Source organism: Carcharodon carcharias, chromosome 12 (assembly GCF_017639515.1).
Source record: "Carcharodon carcharias isolate sCarCar2 chromosome 12, sCarCar2.pri, whole genome shotgun sequence".
Classification (NCBI taxonomy): domain Eukaryota; kingdom Metazoa; phylum Chordata; class Chondrichthyes; order Lamniformes; family Lamnidae; genus Carcharodon; species Carcharodon carcharias.
In genome coordinates, this window is record NC_054478.1 from 50,416,989 (window position 1) to 50,436,397 (window position 19,409).

A 19,409-nucleotide genomic window follows, 5' to 3' on the forward strand; every position below is an offset into this window, starting at 1 on the left:
TAATTCTGTAAAATCAGCTGCAAAAAGCATAAATAGATAGGGCAAGGAAGATGGGATCAAGGGAGATTGATGAAAGAACCCATTAAAAATTTAAAAAAAACTTGATGTAAATTGCGAACAATAATTAAAATCTGAAGGAGTGAGACTTCACACTTGTAGAAGTTAATTTTTCGTGTCAGAAATGTTGCCTGACAGTAATTAAGACTTAGCAGACACTACTTAAAAAAATCACTTGCACTTGAACTGATAAGCCTAACATTTTCTGACATGTTTAGTGGTTATTTAGTAGATAACTTCACTTTGTTCCATGCACTGAGCCTCTTGGTGATACCTGTAGTGAAGCTTGTGGAGGAGCAGAGCAATTCAAATACCTGATTTCTACATTTAACTGTGAATGTGTGGATGCCAGAAATCTCTGTCGGATTAATAATGTATTAACAGTGAGTATGTCATGACACTCTTACAATTATTGCTGCCGCAAGATTCAGGCCACAGTAAAAGTAATACATTAAAACAGCATTTTTGTCGTGTAGGATGCATGATTCATTGATCTGTGTCAAATATTTTAAATGAGCTGCTAGGTGGGTCCCCATGAAATGTCAGAAGCAACTAATAATCAAGGCCATATGAGATTATTGATATCTCAACTTGATCTGACATATAAAATAAAATTCTATATGAATTGCAAAATAGTTGTTACTCACAGTTGTCATCCTGTGTATGTACTATGACCAGTAATATAGAATACAATGTATAGTTCATCCTGGACTAAAATGCTACATTTTTGTCACATTATTCACAGTTTTTTGTAATACTGGTGTATTGCTCCAAACTGCTGCCAAACTGTCTCCCAAAGCAGTAGCACTCACTTGTTTACTCTAAAACAACAGTTTAATGACATGGGATACATGAAGTTGAGCTGACCCAATACAAACTTTAACAGAATTACCTGGAAAAACTCAGCAGGTCTGGTAGCATCGGTGGAGAAGTAAAGAGTTGACGTTTCGAGTCCTCATGACCCTTCAGCAGAACTGGGTGAATTCAAGGAGAGGGGTGAAATATAAGCTGGTTTAAGGCGGTGGTGGTGGTGGGGGGAGAGAAGTGGGGGGGTGGTGGTGTGGTTGTAGGGACAAGCAAGCAGTGATAGGAGCAGATAATCAAAAGATGTCACAGACAAAAGAACAAAAGAACACAGATGTTGAAGTTGGTGATATTAAACGAATGTGCTAATTAAGAATGGATGGTAGGGCACTCAAGGTATAGCTCCAGTGGGGGTGGGGGGGCATAAAAGATTTAAAAATAATGGAAATAGGTGGGAAAAGAAAAATCTATATAAATTATTGGAAAAAACAAAAGGAAGGGGGAAGAAACAGAAAGGGGGTGGGGAAGGAGTAGGGAGTTCAAGATCTAAAGTTGTTGAATTCAATATTCAGTCCGGAAGGCTGTAAAGTGCCTAATCGGAAGATGAGGTGCTGTTCCTCCAGTTTGCGTTGAGCTTCACTGGAACAAGGACAGACATGTGGGCAAGAGAGCAGGGTGGAGTGTTAAAATGGCAAGCAACAGGGAGGTTTGGGTCATTCTTGCGGACAGACTGCAGGTGTTCTGCAAAGCGGTCGCCCAGTTTACGTTTGGTCTCTCCAATGTAGAGGAGACCTCATTGGGAGCAACGAATGCAGTAGACTAAGTTTGGGGAAATGCAAGTGAAATGCTGCTTCACTTGAAAGGAGTGTTTGGGCCCTTGGACGGTGAGGAGAGACGAAGTGAAGAGGCAGGTGTTGCATCTTTTACGTGGGCATGGGGAGGTGCCATAGGTGGGGGTTGAGGAGTAGGGGGTGATGGAGGAGTGGACCAGGGTGTCCTGGAGGGATCGATCCCTACGGAATGCCGCCGGGGGGGGTGAAGGGAAGATGTGTTTGGTGGTGGCATCATGCTGGAGTTGGCGGAAATGGCAGAGGACGATCCTTTGATTGCAGAGGCTGGTGGGGTGATAAGTGAGGAGAAGGGGGACCCTATCATGTTTCTGGGAGGGAGGAGAAGGCGTGAGGACGGATGCACGGGAGATGGGCCGGACACAGTTGAGGGCCCTGTCAACGACCATGGGTGGAAAACCTCGGTTAAGGAAGAAGGAGGACATGTCAGAGGAACTGTTTTTGAAGGTAGCATCATCAGAACAGATGCAACGGAGGCGAAGGAACTGAGAGAATGGGATGGAGTCCTTACAGGAAGCGGGGTGTGAGAAGCTGTAGTCGAGGTAGCTGTGGGAGTCAGTAGGCTTGTAATGGATATTGGTGGACAGTCTATCACCAGAGATTGAGACAGCGAGGTCAAGGAAGGGAAGGGAAGTGTCAGAGATGGACCACTTGAAAATGATGGAGGGGTGGAGGTTGGAAGCAAAATTAATAAATTTTTCCAAGTCCCGACGAGAGCATGGAGCAGCACCGAAGTAATCATCGATGTACCGGAGAAAGAGTTGTGCAAGGGGGCCGGAGTAGGACTGGAACAAGGAATGTTCCACATACCCCATAAAGAGACAGGCATAGCTGGGGCCCATGCGGGTACCCATAGCCACACCTTTTATTTGGAGGAAGTAAGAGGAGTTGAAGGAGAAATTGTTCAGTGTGAGAACAAGTTCAGCCAGATGGAGGAGAGTAGTGGTGGATGGGGATTGTTCGGGCCTCTGTTCGAGGAAGAAACTAAGGGCCCTCAGACCATCCTGGTGGGGGATGGAGGTGTAGAGGGATTGGACGCCCGTGGTGAAGAGGAAGTGGTTGGGGCCAGGGAACTGGAAATTGTTGATGTGACGTAAGGTGTCAGAGGAACCATGGATGTAGGTGAGAAGGGACTGGACAAGGGAAGAGAGAAAGGCCGCCATATGAACACACTCGACCTCTCCCTCCAGCAGCACCGCTGCTCAAAGTTTCATTTTATTCTTCGTCTCATCCGACGCCTCAACAAGAAACTTTTTCTCTTTCTCTCAAGTGCTAAGGAACGCAAGCTCCAACAACTCATCGACACCAACACCCACCTAGGACCCTCCACCCCTGCCTGTCCCTCCGTCCCCAACCCATCTTCCAGTCCCAGCCCCAGCCGTATATTCACTATACCCCCTGACCTTCCCCTCTCCGACGCTGAACGTTCATTGCTCAGCAAAGGACTTAGTTTCATACCCTTACGCCCGCATCTCAATGAATTTTGGGCTCGGCATGATGCTGAACTCTTCTTCCGCCGTCTTCGTCTCCGGCCTCACTTCTTTGGGAAGGAGTCCTCTCCCCATTCAACGGATCCTTTTACCCACCTCCAATATTCTCACTCCACCTGGACCCCTCCCTCTGGATTCTTACCTTCTCTTGATCTTTTCTTTGAGAACTGTCGGTGCGACATTTTCTCTGCTCCTCTCACCCATTCTAATCTGTCTTTCTCTGAACTTACTGCACGCTGTTCTCTCAGGTCCAACCCCAACATTGTCAAGCCATTGTTTCTAGGACTGTCACTGACCTCATCTCCTCTGGAGATCTTCCTCCCACAGCTTCCAACCTGATAGTCGCCCAACCTTGGACGGCCCGCTTCTACCTCCTATCCAAAATCCACAAACAGAACTGTCCCAGTAGACCGATCATGTAAGCTTGCTCTTGCCCCATGGAACTCATTTCTCGTTATCTTGACTCCCTTCTTTCCCCCCTTGTCCAGTCCCTTCCCACCTACATTTGTGATTCCTCTGACACCTTATGTCACATCAACAATTTCCAGTTCCCTGGCCCCAACCGCTTCCTCTTCACCATGGACGTCCAATCCCTCTACACCTCCATCCCCCACCAGAATGGTCTGAGGGCCGTTAGCTTCTTCCTCGAACAGAGGCTTGAACAATCCCCATCCACCACTACTCTCCTCCGTCTGGCTGAACTTATTCTCATACTGAACAATTTCTCCTTCAACTCCTCTCACTTCTTCCAAATAAAAGGTGTGGCTATGGGTACCTGCATGGGCCCCAGCTTTGCCTGTCTCTTTATGGGATATGCGGAACATTCCTTGTTCCAGCCCTACTCCGGCCCCCTTCCACAAATCTTTCTCCGGTAAATCGATGATTACTTCGGTGCTGCTTCATGCTCTCGTCGGGACTTGGAAAAATTTATTAATTTTGCTTCCAATCTCCACCCCTCCATCATTTTCACATGGTTCATCTCTGACACTTCCCTTCCCTTCCTTGACCTCTCTGTCTCAATCTCTGGTGATAGACTGTCCACTAATATCCATTACAAGCCTACCGACTCCCACAGCTACCTTGACTACAGCTCCTCACACCCCATTTCCTGTAAGGACTTCATCCCATTCTCTCAGTTCCTTCGCCTCCGTTGCATCTGTTCTGATGATGCTACCTTCAAAAACAGTTCCTCTGACATGTCCTCCTTCTTCCTTAACCGAGGTTTTCCACCCACGGTCATTGACAGGGCCCTCAACCGTGTCCAGCCCATCTCCCGTGCATCCGCCCTCATGCCTTCTCCTCCCTCCCAGAAACATGATAGGGTCCCCCTTCTCCTCACTTATCACCCCACCAGCCTCTGCATTCAAAGGATCACCCTCTGCCATTTCCGCCAACTCCAGCATGATGCCACTACCAAACACATCTTCCCTTCACCCCCCCCGGCGGCATTCCGTAGGGATCGTTCCCTCCAGGACACCCTGGTCCACTCCTCCATCACCCCCTACTCCTCAACCCCCAACTATGGCACCTCCCCATGCCCACGTAAAAGATGCAACACCTGCCTCTTCACTTCCTCTCTCCTCACCGTCCAAGGGCCCAAACACTCCTTTCAAGTGAAGCAGTATTTCACTTGCATTTCCCCAAACTTAGTCTACTGCATTCGTTGCTCCCAATGAGGTCTCCTCTACATTGGAGAGACCAAACGTAAACTGGGCGAATGCTTTGCAGAACACCTGCAGTCTGTCCGCAAGAATGACCCAAACCTCCCTGTTGCTTGCCATTTTAACACTCCACCCTGCTCTCTTGCCCACATGTCTGTCCTTGGCTTGCTGCATTGTTCCAGTGAAGCCCAACGCAAACTGGAGGAACAGCACCTCATCTTCTGACTAGGCACTTTACAGCCTTCCAGACTGAATATTGAATTCAACAACTTTAGATCTTGAACTCCCTCCTCTTTCCCCACCCCCTTTCTGTTTCTTCCCCCTTCCTTTTGTTTTTTCCAATAATTTATATAGATTTTTCTTTTCCCACCTATTTCCATTATTTTTAAATCTTTTTTGCCCCCCCCCACCCCCACTAGAGCGAAACCTTGAGTGCCCTACCATCCATTCTTAATTAGCACATTCGTTTAGATAATATCACCACCTTCAACACGTCTGTGTTCTTTTGTTCTTTTGTCTGTGACATCTTTTGATTTTCTGCTCCTATCACTGCTTGCTTGTCCCTACAACCACACCACCACCCTCCACTTCTCTCCCCTCACCCAACCCCCCCCCACCTTAAACATGAGGACTCGAACCGTCAACTCTTTTCTTCTCCGCTGATGCTGCCAGACCTGCTGAGTTTTTCCAGGTAATTCTGTTTTTGTTTTGGATTTCCAGCATCTGCAGTTTTTTGTTTTTATCAATACAAACTTTGCCTGTGCCTTCAGGAGATAAAGTGAACATGGTTGGCTTTTCCTATGGATGTCTCCCTCCCTAATTTGCAAAAAAATCAAGGCTGACACTCCCGTGCAGTATTGAGGGTGTACTGCACTGTCAGAGGTGTCATCTTTCAGATGAGAAATTAAACCAAGACCCCATCTGCCTGCTTGGTTTGGACATAAAAGATCTAATATGGCACCATTTCAAAGAAGAGCAGGGGTGCTGTGCCTGGTGTCCTGGCCAATATTTATCCCTCAATCATGACAAAACCTGGTCTTTATCACATTGTTGTTCGTGGAAGCTTGCTGTGTGAAAATTGGCTGCCACGTTTCTTATGTTATAACAGTGACTACAATTTCAAAAAATACTTGAATGCTGTAAAGTGCTTTGAGACATCTGGTGGTCATGAAAGTGTTACACAAATGAAAGCCTTATCTTCTATTTTATCTTCTATTTGATTAGGCCATAGGCATAAGGAGAGACAGTTTGGTATGCTTGTCTGGGAATTGTAAAAATCTGCTAAGGCAGCAGTTTTTAAAAGGCTGCAGCTGGCTGTTAAGAGAAGTTGTGGTTGGTTCAGAAAAGTGAATAAATTAGTCGCAATGGAGCAATGACAAGCGGCACTTCTCTTCAATGCTGAGCCATTGGATTTTTTAGATACTACTTAGTTGAAGAACAGCTGATCAATTGAAACTTAAGCCGAAAATGTCTACTTTTTAAAAAAGAGATAATTGCATGAGGCAAGTATTCATCCATAGAGGTAAGTGTTAGTGGAATGAGGTGGTAAAAGTGACCAAGAATATGGCTTCTAAACTGGAAATTTGGTGAGAGTTGGAATTCGGTATAGAGGAGTAGAAGATGCTAAGTATATCTTTATAAAACATACAAATCTTAGAGTAGAACAAACCAAACGTGAACATGGCGAGAAAGACAGTGTTAGATTCTTGCAAGATGTTGAAGCTTTTGAACACTGAGTGGTACTTGGGCAAACATGTATGGGAAGTATTGCCAACACCTATTGCTTGAGCTCAAAATTTTATAATTTGAGAATGAGTTGGAGATAATCCAACGTGTCATGGGTGCAATGTTTGAATATGTCACCATACCTAAACAGAGAGAGGCCAGAGGTGGTGGAAGAACGAAGATAGATGACTTTCCGAGAAGAGAAGCATGCCTGTTGTAGATCCTATCTAATTTTTACTCTATTGAAATTACTGGAAAAAAATAAGTAGAGTTCTACAATGGGCAAATGATGCACACTATTGGCTTACCTCTCAGTCAACAAAGTTAAAAATGACCCCTTATATTTCAGACCTGTATGTGTGTGGATGTCCTCTGGCAGACTGGGAAGTGGCCAAAGTAGTGCCATTTTTAAAAAAAAGGGGACACAGTTAATCTGGCTAATTACAGGCTATTAGTTTAACATCTGTACTTGGGGAATATATTAGAGTCTCTAAGGAAGAATTGCCACATATTTAGATAAAGAGAAAGTAGCTAGCATGGATAATGTAATGTGTTTGATAATGCAAAATTCTTTGGAGAGAATACATTTATGGAAGGCTTGATGAAGGTACCAGGTTTAAGAAGATTTAGAGTATAGAATTAGGGAGAGGCTATCAGGCAGGGTTAAAATTAGATAGAAGGGAGAAAATAGAGAGAAAAGGTTGAGGGCAGTTCTCCAGAGTAGTTGGGAGTAGGTAGTGATGTTCCACAGGTTTCTTTCCTGGGCCTACTTCTGTTCACTGTATATATCACGATAATTTGGGTATTGACGTAGAGAGAGTGTTTAACTTGGTAGAAGATAGCAAACTGAGGTGTAGTTCTTTAGCAGGGTGAAGGAAACCAGAAAGGGATATTGGTGAGATAGGCAAATGTGTTTTAAAAAGATGGGGCAGATAGAATTCACTGTCAGTAAGTGTATGATGATGTTCATTGGTTTTAGTGAAAAAGCAGCAGCAGTTGGACTGTGAATGGAAGTAGGCTTGCTGCCAGTAAAGAACAGAGGGACTTGGGGATGCAGGTTCACAGGACATCAAAGGCAGCACCTCAGGTTGATGAAGACATAAAAAGAGAGAATGGAATTCTCGGTTTTATCTCGGGAGATATAGAGGGGAGAATTTTTAATGTTTAAAACCTTCATGAAACCTTATCCTGCCCGTGGATGAGGACTCATGATAAATGCGAAGGCCACCTGGGCTCTTAGTCTGCCTGCCAACCTTAAGGTTGGACGGGCAGCTCAGTTAAATATTTCAATTGGAATTTAAATAGCCTTAGTAGGCCTTTGACAGTTCGGCGGGCGTGTAGCCGACTCCGGTATGCACCCGCCGAACTGAATATCTGAATGACGTGCAGTGATATTGGGACGTGCGCCCGATATCACCATGTATCATTTTACGTGTTGGCGAGCGTAGCCCGCCCCCACTTGCGACCCTAAGATTCTGCCCAGAGTATAGAAGGCAAAAGGCAACAATTATTAGGATAAATTACGAGGAGAGATTACGCAACCTAGGGCTGTATTCCCTGGAATTTAAAAGGTTATTGGTGCTTTGATTTAAATTTTCAGGGTATCAAGGGGAAAGATGTGGCTGGAAGGCGAGCAACTGATTCTGCTAGTTAAGGAGTCTAGTGATCTTAGATCCCCATTAAAATCTTGGCCGAAGTAATCTTTTCAGTCCCTTATAAAAGGGGCTCCATCAAGAGACAAAAATGACTGGTAACACAACAGGTGTCACTTTTCTCTTACCACCTCCCCCTCTTCCCCCAAATGGTGACTGCCCAAGAATCATCCATGGCACCTGCTGCCTCTTTTAAAATGAGGGGACATTCCCCCAACCTGGATATTCAGCGATGGTTAGGAGCTCTTCTGCCAGCTGAGCAGATCTGTGTATTTTCCAGGCCCAAATCCCTGTCTGAATGTGGTTGCTGCAATTCTGCTGTTGAAAATGTTATTATTGTTTTCTTTTAAGATGCTGTGTTTCTTTATAGTGTAAACAATTATAAATGTTTACATTAATTTTGCATTGTAAAAAAAGAGAAAGGATTGCATTTCACAAGATGCCTTGGCAAAAATGATTTTTAAAAAACCTTGAATACAAGAACACTGGCCATTTCATTGCAGTATTTAGATTGCAAATTTAATCTTGCATTTCAACTCTTTTAAACCATTAGCCATCTTTATGGAATACATAGATGTTTCTGGAGTATTGGTGTACTTGATTAAGGTCAGGTTCTGAGCAAGGATTGTTCCATTCTGTCACATAAAACTATGTACTACTGTCTGAAGTGGAGATTAGATGTGGTTTATGCTGATTCACATTTGGCCAACAGATGGTGCAACTATTCATGTTGTGCTCTGTTAACAATAAAATACTTGCACAGCAACTGAATAATTATAAGAAAATGGAAGGCGAGTTAATCTTGTTCACTTTAAATCCTGGTAAAACACCACTGAGTAACCAAATAAATGTGCCGCTACATGCCTGCTTGCAGCGCTGATGCTTAAAGAAAATAGCTTATACAATTCCAAGATGAAAATTATCAGAAGTACATATGTTATATTAAAGGTATCCTTGCATGATCCTGTGTTTCATTTAGATGCTTAGTAATTTATCATACAGTAAGGGAGCACTTAAAAAAAAAATCACTTATTTTTACAAGGGTGTCCCTAATGGCGGCTGTCATATAAACACTTTATGACCAGCCAACAGGAAGTGTATTTGCACCTATGCTGGTTTCTTGCATCTTGTTGATTCTTGTTTCTTTATTTAAGTTCCATTTCTTGCAGTTGTTTTATTACTAACTGTGGTAATCTGAGATGTGATACACCTTTAAGAGAATGTGAGCAGATTGACCACGTGACTGTAAGACCCAATAGCTGTGTAGTGCGGACTACCATGTTAATGTTAGCTTAGAGTAGGGTCTAGTTGGAGAGGCACACATCATGTTAGTGCTCTGTTGTTTGTATAATTAAATAGCATGTGCTTCATTTCATTTTGGTCTCTGCGTCTGCAGTATATTGTAATCGACTTACCTGCCGACAGATAAGCGTGCAAGCTGTTCGTGAGCAAAGTGACCCCACAGTAGAACATAACAACTGGCGACGAGACAAAACTCGGTGACATCAAGGAAAGACGGGAAAACTCAACTGTAGTGAATTAGCCGAGCCCTGCAGGCCGATTTTAAGTACATTACAATTGTAAGCCCTTACCATAGTCGTCGAAGTTACCTTCTTGCAGTAAGTCACAATTGGGCTGCTTACTGTTGACTGGTCACATTATATTGAATACTTCGCACTTTTCTTTTTGGCCAACGACGTATCGGGGGAGGAGAAGAGGTGGGTGGCGTAAAACATACGGCCTAATTAATAGTCTAACGGCACCCAACATCCCAGATTCCAAGAGCTTCGATGAGTTGATGAATCTTGTGAAAGGCCACTTTCAGCTGAAACCCTCAGCGACAACACAGTGTTTTAAATTTAATTCGAGGTGTCGTGCACCTGGAGAGACAGCCACTTGCTATGTAGCAGCCCTAAAACAACTGACAGAGCACTGTGACTTCGGGACGTTGATTAATGACATGATAAGTGATTGATTAGTGTGTAGGATTGACGAAGACGCCATTTGAAAAAGGTTGTTTTCAGAAACAAAGTTAAACTTCAGCAAGGCGCTGGAGTTGGACCTCACAATGGAAAGTGCAGCCAGGGACTTGGAAGAAATCAAGGGAGCACAAAATGGCGCTGTTCTTTCTGTCGGGAGGAAGGCACCGGCTGGAAATGGCTCAGAAGTCTAGGGCTCCATGGACCAGCAAAAAGCGATGGTTTAATGGATAATAACCACACTAATAATAGCCGAATTAGAACCAGAGAGCCTGAAAGTGAGTGACAATTTAAAAGAACCAAGTGTTTCTATTGCCATTGCAATGGGCGCGTCATGCAATATTGTAAAGAAAGATCAAGGCAAAGTTTCAAACAAAAATGCAGAAGTTGTGAAATTTATGTAATGGAGGAACCACAAGAAACCAAGTCAGATATTTACTCACTATGCAACTTAAAAATGGGTAAAAGAGAGCCAATCTACGTGACAGAGGAGTCAACAGAAAGCCCTTTTGAACGGAGATGGATATAGGTGCATCCACAACAGTCATAGGGAAACACATGTTTAAGTATCTGAATGGAGGAGGCAACTCACTGAAGCTGGAAAACTCAGACCCAAAATTAAAGACATATACTGGTGAAAACATATGAGTAAAAGGTGTATGCAAGGTTCCAGTACAATATAGAAGCCAGTCTGCTAATCTACTCCCCATGGTGATAGCAGGAAGAGAACCGAGTCTCCTCAGTAGAAACTGGTTAAGAGAGATCGACCTTGGGAGATTACTGAAATCTCAATCAGAAGCAGGAAATGTTGCTGTTTGGAAAAAGGAGTATGTAAAGACTCAACAAGAGCAAGATACCCTCAGATCCCAATTTGTACCACTAAAAAGTATGAGGAAGAACAGGAAGAATTGCGCATATCTATAGCCAAGATGTAGAATCAATTAGCCAAGAAAGCACAGGAAACAACTAACAAATAGAAAAAAGAAATGGAAGAACTGAAGAACCAGCTACGTGGAAGCCAAGAAGCCTTAAAAATAGAGACCCCTGAGTTTTCAAAGGAGCTGACAGATGAGGAAATGCTGGATGAACCAACCACCGAGTTCACTCAAGTTGAGCTCATACCTGAGCCTTGTCTGGCAAATAAGGAAGTTGAAGAAGAAGCTGAGATTAACGTCAGCACTGCCAAGAAGCAAACCCATCAAAAGAAGACACATAAAAATAGAAAGCCAAGTTACTAACAAGGCCCCGAATTTTTTTTCTTTTTTTTCACAAAACAGGCAGCCGATCATTTTATGTTAAATTTAGCCTTGCCCAACATCCTGATTCTCAGAACTTGCCTTACAGTTACCCTTCATATTCTTGAACTTGGAGGGGAGGGGCAGCAGGAGTGCATGCGATTGGGCCTGAAAGATGATGAAAACATTCCCGTTGGAATCTACACCACATGTGGAAGGAACTCCTCTTGTTTTGGACCTGTTGAGCCTGAGAGAGTCAAAGAGGCAAACTTACAGGTTTCTACTGGGGAGCCTAGTGGACAGATAACTCCTGAGAGGGAGACCTCAGATAAACCATCCGAAGTTGTAGAACTACGACGGTCGACAAATTTGAAAAAACCTCCTGAGAGACTGAATTTGTAAATAGTTTATTTATGTAAATAGTTAATATATTGTAAAATGTACTTTCAAGTAAAGGGGGAGGGATGTGGTAACCCGAGATGTAATACACCCTTAAGAGAATGTGAGCAGATTGACCACGTGACTATAAGACCCAAAAGCTGTGTAGTGCGGGGTACTGTGTTAAAGTTAATTTAGAGTATGGTCTGGTTGGAGAAGCACACATTATGTTAGCGCTCTGTTGTTTGTGTAAATAAATCGCATGTGCTTCATTTCATATTGGTCCCTGTGTCCGCAGTATATTGTAATCGACTCACCTGCCTATGGATAAACATGCAACCGGTTTGCGTGCAAAGCGACCCCATAGTAGAATGTAACACTACTTACAAAGGAACACCCAACTGGCATCGAAGTGAGATGGCAACAAAGTTCCTTTACTTGCAGCTGTAATATTATATGTATCTGAGGTTCAACTTTCTTACCACACTCTGTGTCCCAAGGCACTTAACAGGTGCCCATGTCCCATGTTGCTCTGAACTGTTGATGTAAATAGAGGATACTGTATGTATGACTTTTTTTTTCAACTAGTTGTGTATTCAGTCACCCACTATGGAGCATCGTGCATTGTGCTTCATAAAGAAGTGAATTCCACCAAGGTGGTCAGTTGTAGCAGTGAGTTGTTATGCATGGTATGACTTGGGCTAGTATAATCTGGTTTCCTTTTAACTGTCTCCAAATTGCTATCATGTCACTGTTGGGAGGCACTCAATGGAGGCCTCGCTCACAGTTCCTTACAGGAACAAAGTGAAAATCAGAAAAAGTTATCCTTTGTTCATTCAATGTGCCTCTTAATAGTTACTCCAAAGTACCATTAGCAAAGGCTGCCTGCCTGGCTCTAAATGGTATGCGTCACAGGGACAGCATATATCAATGATAGGAAAAAGCTGGTGAAACCTGAGAAAAATGAAATACATGTAACAAATTCCTTTACTTTGTTTCAGGATGGAAGAGACTGTAAGGAATCTGCTCCAGAATCAAGGCACACTAGGGCAGAGTGCAGGAGCCACCGCTGATCTTTTAAAAGCATGTCAGGTATTGTTTCATTTGAACAGCTGTATTCAGTTATTTTGAAGAAAAATGTGTATGTTTTAGGATTTACAAATAATCTGGTTATAAAAAATGACATGCTACAGGATTTGAAAATGAGGACTGCAAGGGTTCAAATTAAGATAGTAAATAGCGGATTAGGAAAGTCTGGTTTAAAAGATATTACTGATCTCTGCTGAGCTCAACCAGGATAGGAGTGGAGCATTGGGCTCTTGAGGTGTGTTTTAGGCCTCGATATTTGTATGGCCTTGAAATTTCAAATAACCTCAGTATTCTCCTCTTCCCTCTACTAACAAATGACCTTTCAGCCTACATGCTCCTTATCATGGTGGTCCTACTGATTTTCTATTCCTGATAGAACCATCAATATCTTTGCCCTTGTTATGGGCAAATGCACTCCTCCTTGTGCACCTTGTTAACTCCTTCTGCCTGTTGAATGTATCCAAATCTAAAGTGGCAATGAGAGTCCAGTGTAATATTCAATTCTGTTTCTGTCTGATCTCTTTCAGAACATGCTAGTTCATTTTCCCTCTCCCACAAAATGCACACCACCAGCACGTGCTCCATAGAGACACACCCTCACATGTCCATCTGGCCTCATCTCCTCTGGAGACTGTCTCTTCAGTCCTCACCACTTGCACAGATCAACATGTGCCCCCACACAAACCCTGGGATACCCCCCTTCCTCAGTACAGCCCTCATCCTGTGGCTTCTCCCCATTGCCTGAGGCCACTTCTCCCCCTTCCCCAAGCAAGCCCTAGCCCTGTAGCCGTACAAAGTCAACTCCGCTTTATCTGGTAGGTAGGGACCTGTCCATAAGCCACACTAAAAGTGCGTGGTGTTGGCTGCAAATCCTGGTGCTGATGACTGGGAGTGCTGCCCAAAGCAAGATAGGCACACAAACCTCGAAGTCCCGAGTGAAGTGCAGCTTGCCAGGTGTATATCACTTATGTGCAGTTATGAAACACATCAGTGTGATTACACGCCAATATGGTGGACGATCCAGAATGGGGTGGGGTGGGGGGGTGGGGTGGGCGGTGAGTCCAGCAGGCTAGCCTTATAATGATATGCAGATTTATTACAATGAGGTTCCCAATGTCCAATGGTAGGAAACACAGCTTGCCATCGACGGGCTGAGTGGACGATCGCAAACTGGTTTCATGACATAAAAACAAAAAAACTGCGGATGCTGGAAATCCAAAACAAAAACAGAATTACCTGGAAAAACTCAGCAGGTCTGGCAGCATCGGCGGAGAAGAAAAGAGTTGACGTTTCGAGTCCTCATGACCCTTCGACAGAACTTGAGTTCGAGTCCAGGAAAGAGCTGAAATATAAGCTGGTTTAAGGTGTGTGTGTGGGGGGCGGAGAGATAGAGTCGTGAAGCTGATTTTTGGCCTTTTCGCCGTATTGTCTGCTTACCCTGGTGCATAGCCCTGACACCAACAGGCACAGACGATTCTGCCCTTAGTGATGGTATATGTTGATGCTGTGGAAGAAAAAAATTTTAAATGCACATACAATGGAATATGGTAGTGAAGGAAGATTGCCAGAAATTCCAAGAACAGTGGTTCAGAAAGCTTTGACAGTTATGAAGGTATCCAGTGTTGGGTGCCTGGGACATGAAAAGAAATCCAGAACCTTATTCCTATTGCTATTTTTTTTTAAATGGACATTCTGCTGAACCAAAAAAAATGGTGACTATGAGTCACATGACCTCAGGATTGGCCCTTTATCTGGATTGGCCAGGAGTTACAAGGACAAAAGAATTCTCTTCTCAGCCGGTGGAATCTCACACCTCATTGTACAGACCCCTTGTAATCATGAAACCATGAGACTCACACATCGAAACTCGTTATGTCTGCAGAGCTGCTAACGGACTCATCTCAAACCTGGGACTGTCCAGGTCTATTTCAAAAGGGAACCAAAGGGAGATTATTTGCATTTGATTAGCTCACATTTCTAGCAGAGTCAGAAGGCTGCCTAGACAATGGTTTCCCAACACCAGACCCTCAGTGTGGATGGTAACTCTTCCAACAACTAATGACTGGTACATTATCAGTCTTGAAATCAAAGCCAGTTCCAGACACTGGACAAACATCCCTTTTGGAAGCCATTGTGGAGGAAGAAGGTCACGTGACTCGAGTGACCATTTTGAAATCTCCATATGGCTTTTAGAACTGAGAAATCCTCAGACTGCTGTCTTAACATCAGCTGAAAAGGACTCCAGTAGCCGGCTGAGCAAGCAGCCAGTTACAACCTCTCAACTCCATGACGTCTGCTTGACTTTAAAAGCCTTTGATCATTGCCTGCCAAGCAATCTAAGCAAACAAAACCCATCATACCGCAGCATCATTCATTTTAAGGATTTTTAAAAAAATATTATCTCCAACCAGAAACATCACAAAGAAAACACCCTCTGGACCCTGACTTCTCAGACTCTGGAAATCAATTGAACTAATATTCATTTCCATGGTCCTTGTATTGTAAAACTCCTCTATCCCACCCCACCCCTCCGTACACTGTGTGTGTGTGTGTGTGTGTGTGTGTGTGTGTGTGTGTGTGTGTGTGTGTGTGTGTGTGTGTGTGTGTGTGTGTAGTGGGAAGTTGCAGTTGCAGACACTCCTCCCCTGGTTTTTTTGAATGTCAAATAAACTAACCTTCTGAGTTCATCATAACATGAGTTTGCTGTGGATTATTATTGAATTGGCGCATGCAAACTGAGGGATTGGGAAACCACGCCACTACTTACTTCAAAAATAATTCAAAACACCTTTGGCTTACGGACAGGTGGTGAGAAGAAATCAGTGCATTTTGCCTATCTCTCTCCTCTCACTAACACCAGGACCATGAGTGAATTTGAAGGGCTAAATTTGAATTGTTTGTCCACACTTAGCAGCATCTGACATTTATCGGCTCAGTACCATGATCTTTTCAGGTCTCTCTGCACTTGGACTATTTTTTTTTCACTGTAATTTGCAGCCTCCACAGTTTCACATCATCCACAAGCTTGGACTGTCTAAATTCTGACCCCACTTCTAAATTATTTATGGACACATAAAAAATAGAGGTCTAATACTGAGCAATTTCTTGCACTCTCTTGCAGCATCATGTAAAACCATTGTTACTTCCTCTAATTGAGGAAACTTTAGATCTACTGCAGAAACTCAACCTCATTTCATGTCTTTGAACTCCATGGACTAAGCTGCAGTAGCACTCTGCCAAATGTTTTGCTAAAATCTGTATGCATAAGGTCTGACAATAAAATAAGAAGTGCTTAATTTTTGTTAAAATAAGCATAAGAAGCCCTTAAGTCAACATAATCTGTGATCAAATCTGTTAGCTTTTGGGTCATTGGATCATTAATTGATCCCTAGTAACAGTAAATGTGATGGACTTAATAAAAAGCAAAAAAGAAACACAGTGAAGGAGATTTAGAGTGACAAAACAAATGTCATTACTATGAGAAATGTGTGAGATGGCATACAAAAAGAGAAAGGGGATAAAGTGCCAAAGAGCCTGAACCTCATAAAGGTGACTGCATGAAAATAAATTCTTTTTTTTAAAAAAAAAATCTCCATTTGTAATGCCATGGGAGATCAACTAAGTTGTTTTCATATTCCTTACTCTCTAGGTCATTTCCTTGTTGACAGTGGTTTTATTTCTGCAAACATATCTGCTATTTAAAAAAAATAAACTAGGATGAAATTAGTTGTCATCTGATAAAATATGGGCTAATAAATGATGATAGAAAAGAATTCTTGAAGGCGAGTAGTGTTCGCCTAGTTCGATCGAGTTATTTGAAGTAAGGAGGAGGGTGTATGAGGATGTTTCAGGTAATATTATGTACATGGACTTTCGAAAGGCGTTTGACAAAGTACCACATAACAGACTTATCAGCAAAATTAAAGCCCTCGGGATTGAAGGTAACATGAATACAAAATTATCCAAGGGACTATAAGCAGATAAGAGTGGTGAAGAGTTGTTTTTCAGACCTACTCACCTACCCAACTCACTCACCTACCCACCCTACCTGCCTCACTTACCTACTCGCCTCACTCACTTTCCTGCCTCACTCACCTACCCGCCTCACTCACCTATCCAACTCACTCAACTACCCACCTAACCAACTCATTCACCTACCCACCCTACCTGCCTCACGCACCTTCCTGCCTCACTCACCTTCCCACCTCACCCAATCATCCACTCATCCATTCACTAACATTAAGACTGGTCCTTTAAACTTACTGTATAGCAGCTAGTTCTGGAAAAGGGGCGTGTCCTGTTTACCCCCAACTCTACTTTGCTCTGACCAAGTTGCCCAAGAGACATTGCACTGCCCATTTCTGTGACTAATGCTGTCCTTTCAGAAAATGTTGCCAAGGGGCAGCATGTAGATGAGAAATGACGGGGGAAGGGGGTGCAAGGATAGATGCTCAGGACACATCAGAGTTAATGGTATGAGAACAGGAAGAGAGGCCATCACAAGTGATACTCTCGATAGGATTAGATAGGCAAGTGCAATTCCAACCAGGTGAGTGCAGCTCCACCCTGTTGGATGACAGTGGAGAGCTGTTAGAGGTGGATGGTGTGGTCAACCATGTCAAAGGTTGCAGACAGGTCAAGAAGGGCAAGGAGGGAATGTTTACCGTTGTCACAGTCACATAGAATGTCATTTGTGACTTTGATAAGAACTGTTTTGGCACTGTGGCAGGGGTGAAATCCTGATTGGAGGGATTCCAATGGAGTTCCAGAAAGATAGCAATGGATTTGGGAGGCTACAACAAGCTCAAGAACTTTGGAGAGGAAAGAGAGTTTGAAGATGATACAATCGTTTCTAAGTATGGTGGAGTCAAGCGTTGTTTTTTGGATGAGAGGGCTGATATCGACAGATTCAAAGAAGAGATAGCCTACAGCTGAAGAGATAGAAGGCCTTACAATATCTACAAACATGGGGGCCAGAAGGGGAGTCCATAGTTTAGTGGGAATAGGATTGAGGGAACAAGCGGGCCTTGAGATAAGCTTGGAGATGGCATGATGATTGATGTGTTCTGACTTGCTCTGTTTGAGCTGCAGATATGATTTAAACCCACATATTTAGGACTAGTATATATTAGTGCAAGTACCTGTTTAACAATGTAACTGTTTATTACTAACTAACTAAATCAAATATTAAAATGTAGAGTCTCATTCCTTCAGGTTTTGAATTTTTCAGGGAGGTATTAATGACAATCGATGATAGTTTCTTGGTCACCATTACTAAGTCTAGTTTTAAATTCCAGATTTATTCATTGAATTCAAATTCGACCAGCTGCCATGGTGGGATTTGAACCCATGGGGAGAATTGCCACCTGCAATCGGCTGTGCGCTGCCATTTGATGTGGGTGGGCCAATTAAGGCCCGCCCAGCGTGAGGCGCACCCAGAAGCACCAAGCGCTCCCTGTGCGGGTGGGGGGGAGGAGGCTGAGTCAGGGCCTGCGCTCTTTCGTGCATGCGTGTGAAAGAGCGCAGAAATCTTCCTGAGGCACAGAGCTGCCTCAGGGAGATTAGTTTGACTATCATTATTTGAAATAAAGAAAAATACATGTCTCCTCATGTGACAGTGTCATGAGCTGGGACATGTCACTAACTTTTAATAAAAAATTTTATTTGATTTCTAAAGCCTTCACGAAACCTCATCCCGCCCGTGGATGAAGCTTTATGATAAATGCGAAGGCCACCTGGATGCTTCGCCTGCCTGCCAACCTTAGAGTTAGATGGGCAGCTATGTTAATTCTGTTAATTGGTATTTAAATAGCCTTAATAGGCCTTTGACAGTTCAACGGGCACACAGCCGACTCTGGTGCCCATCTGCCGAACTGAGGACCTGAATGACGCACGGTGACATCGGGACGCAAGCCCAACATCACCGCGCGTCATTTTACACGTCAGCGAACGGGGCCTGCTCCGCACGCTGACGAGAGATTCAGACCCATGTCTCCAGATCATTAGCCTGGGCCTCTGGATTACTAGTTCAGTGACATTACAACTATGCCACCATTTTCCCCTCAGGCGGATGAGAGGTTCATCAGGTTGGGGGCAGTCAGGTCAGGTTGGGGGAGGACATTTAGTCGGGTCAGGAGGGGTAGTCAGGTGGTCAGGGGTTAGTCAGATTGGGTGTAGTTGGGTGGTCGGGTGGGGGAAATCGGGTCGGGTTGAGGATGTTGCCAGGTCTGTCAGGTCTGTTACGTCAGAAGGAGTGAGTGAGAGGGTCAGTTGTGTAGTTATTATCCAGGGGCGGGATTTTCAGGTCGTTGGGCAGCCACAGCAGACGGGCCCGGGAGTGGCCGGGAAACGGTGTGCTGCCCGTGATCAGCTCCTGACCGCGTTTTCACGCTGGCTGACCAATTCATGGCCAGCCAACGTGAAATACGTGCTTAAAGGCACAGCTCTGCCGGGGTGTGCAGTGGGAGGAGGGCGAGCGCTAAAGTCTGTGC

General features: G+C 43.9%; 1 protein-coding gene across 5 annotated transcripts in view; it reads left to right on the forward strand.

The window, feature by feature from the left end:
- The window catches only part of LOC121284922 (nck-associated protein 5-like), a 716,253-nt gene that overhangs the window by 396,449 nt on the left and 300,395 nt on the right, over positions 1 to 19,409 (forward strand). For all 5 annotated transcript variants that reach the window (XM_041200836.1, XM_041200840.1, XM_041200841.1 and 2 more), the window contains one exon: positions 12,831 to 12,921. In XM_041200836.1, coding sequence (XP_041056770.1) covers positions 12,831 to 12,921 — 91 coding nt within the window. The remainder of the gene's footprint in view (positions 1 to 12,830; positions 12,922 to 19,409) is intronic.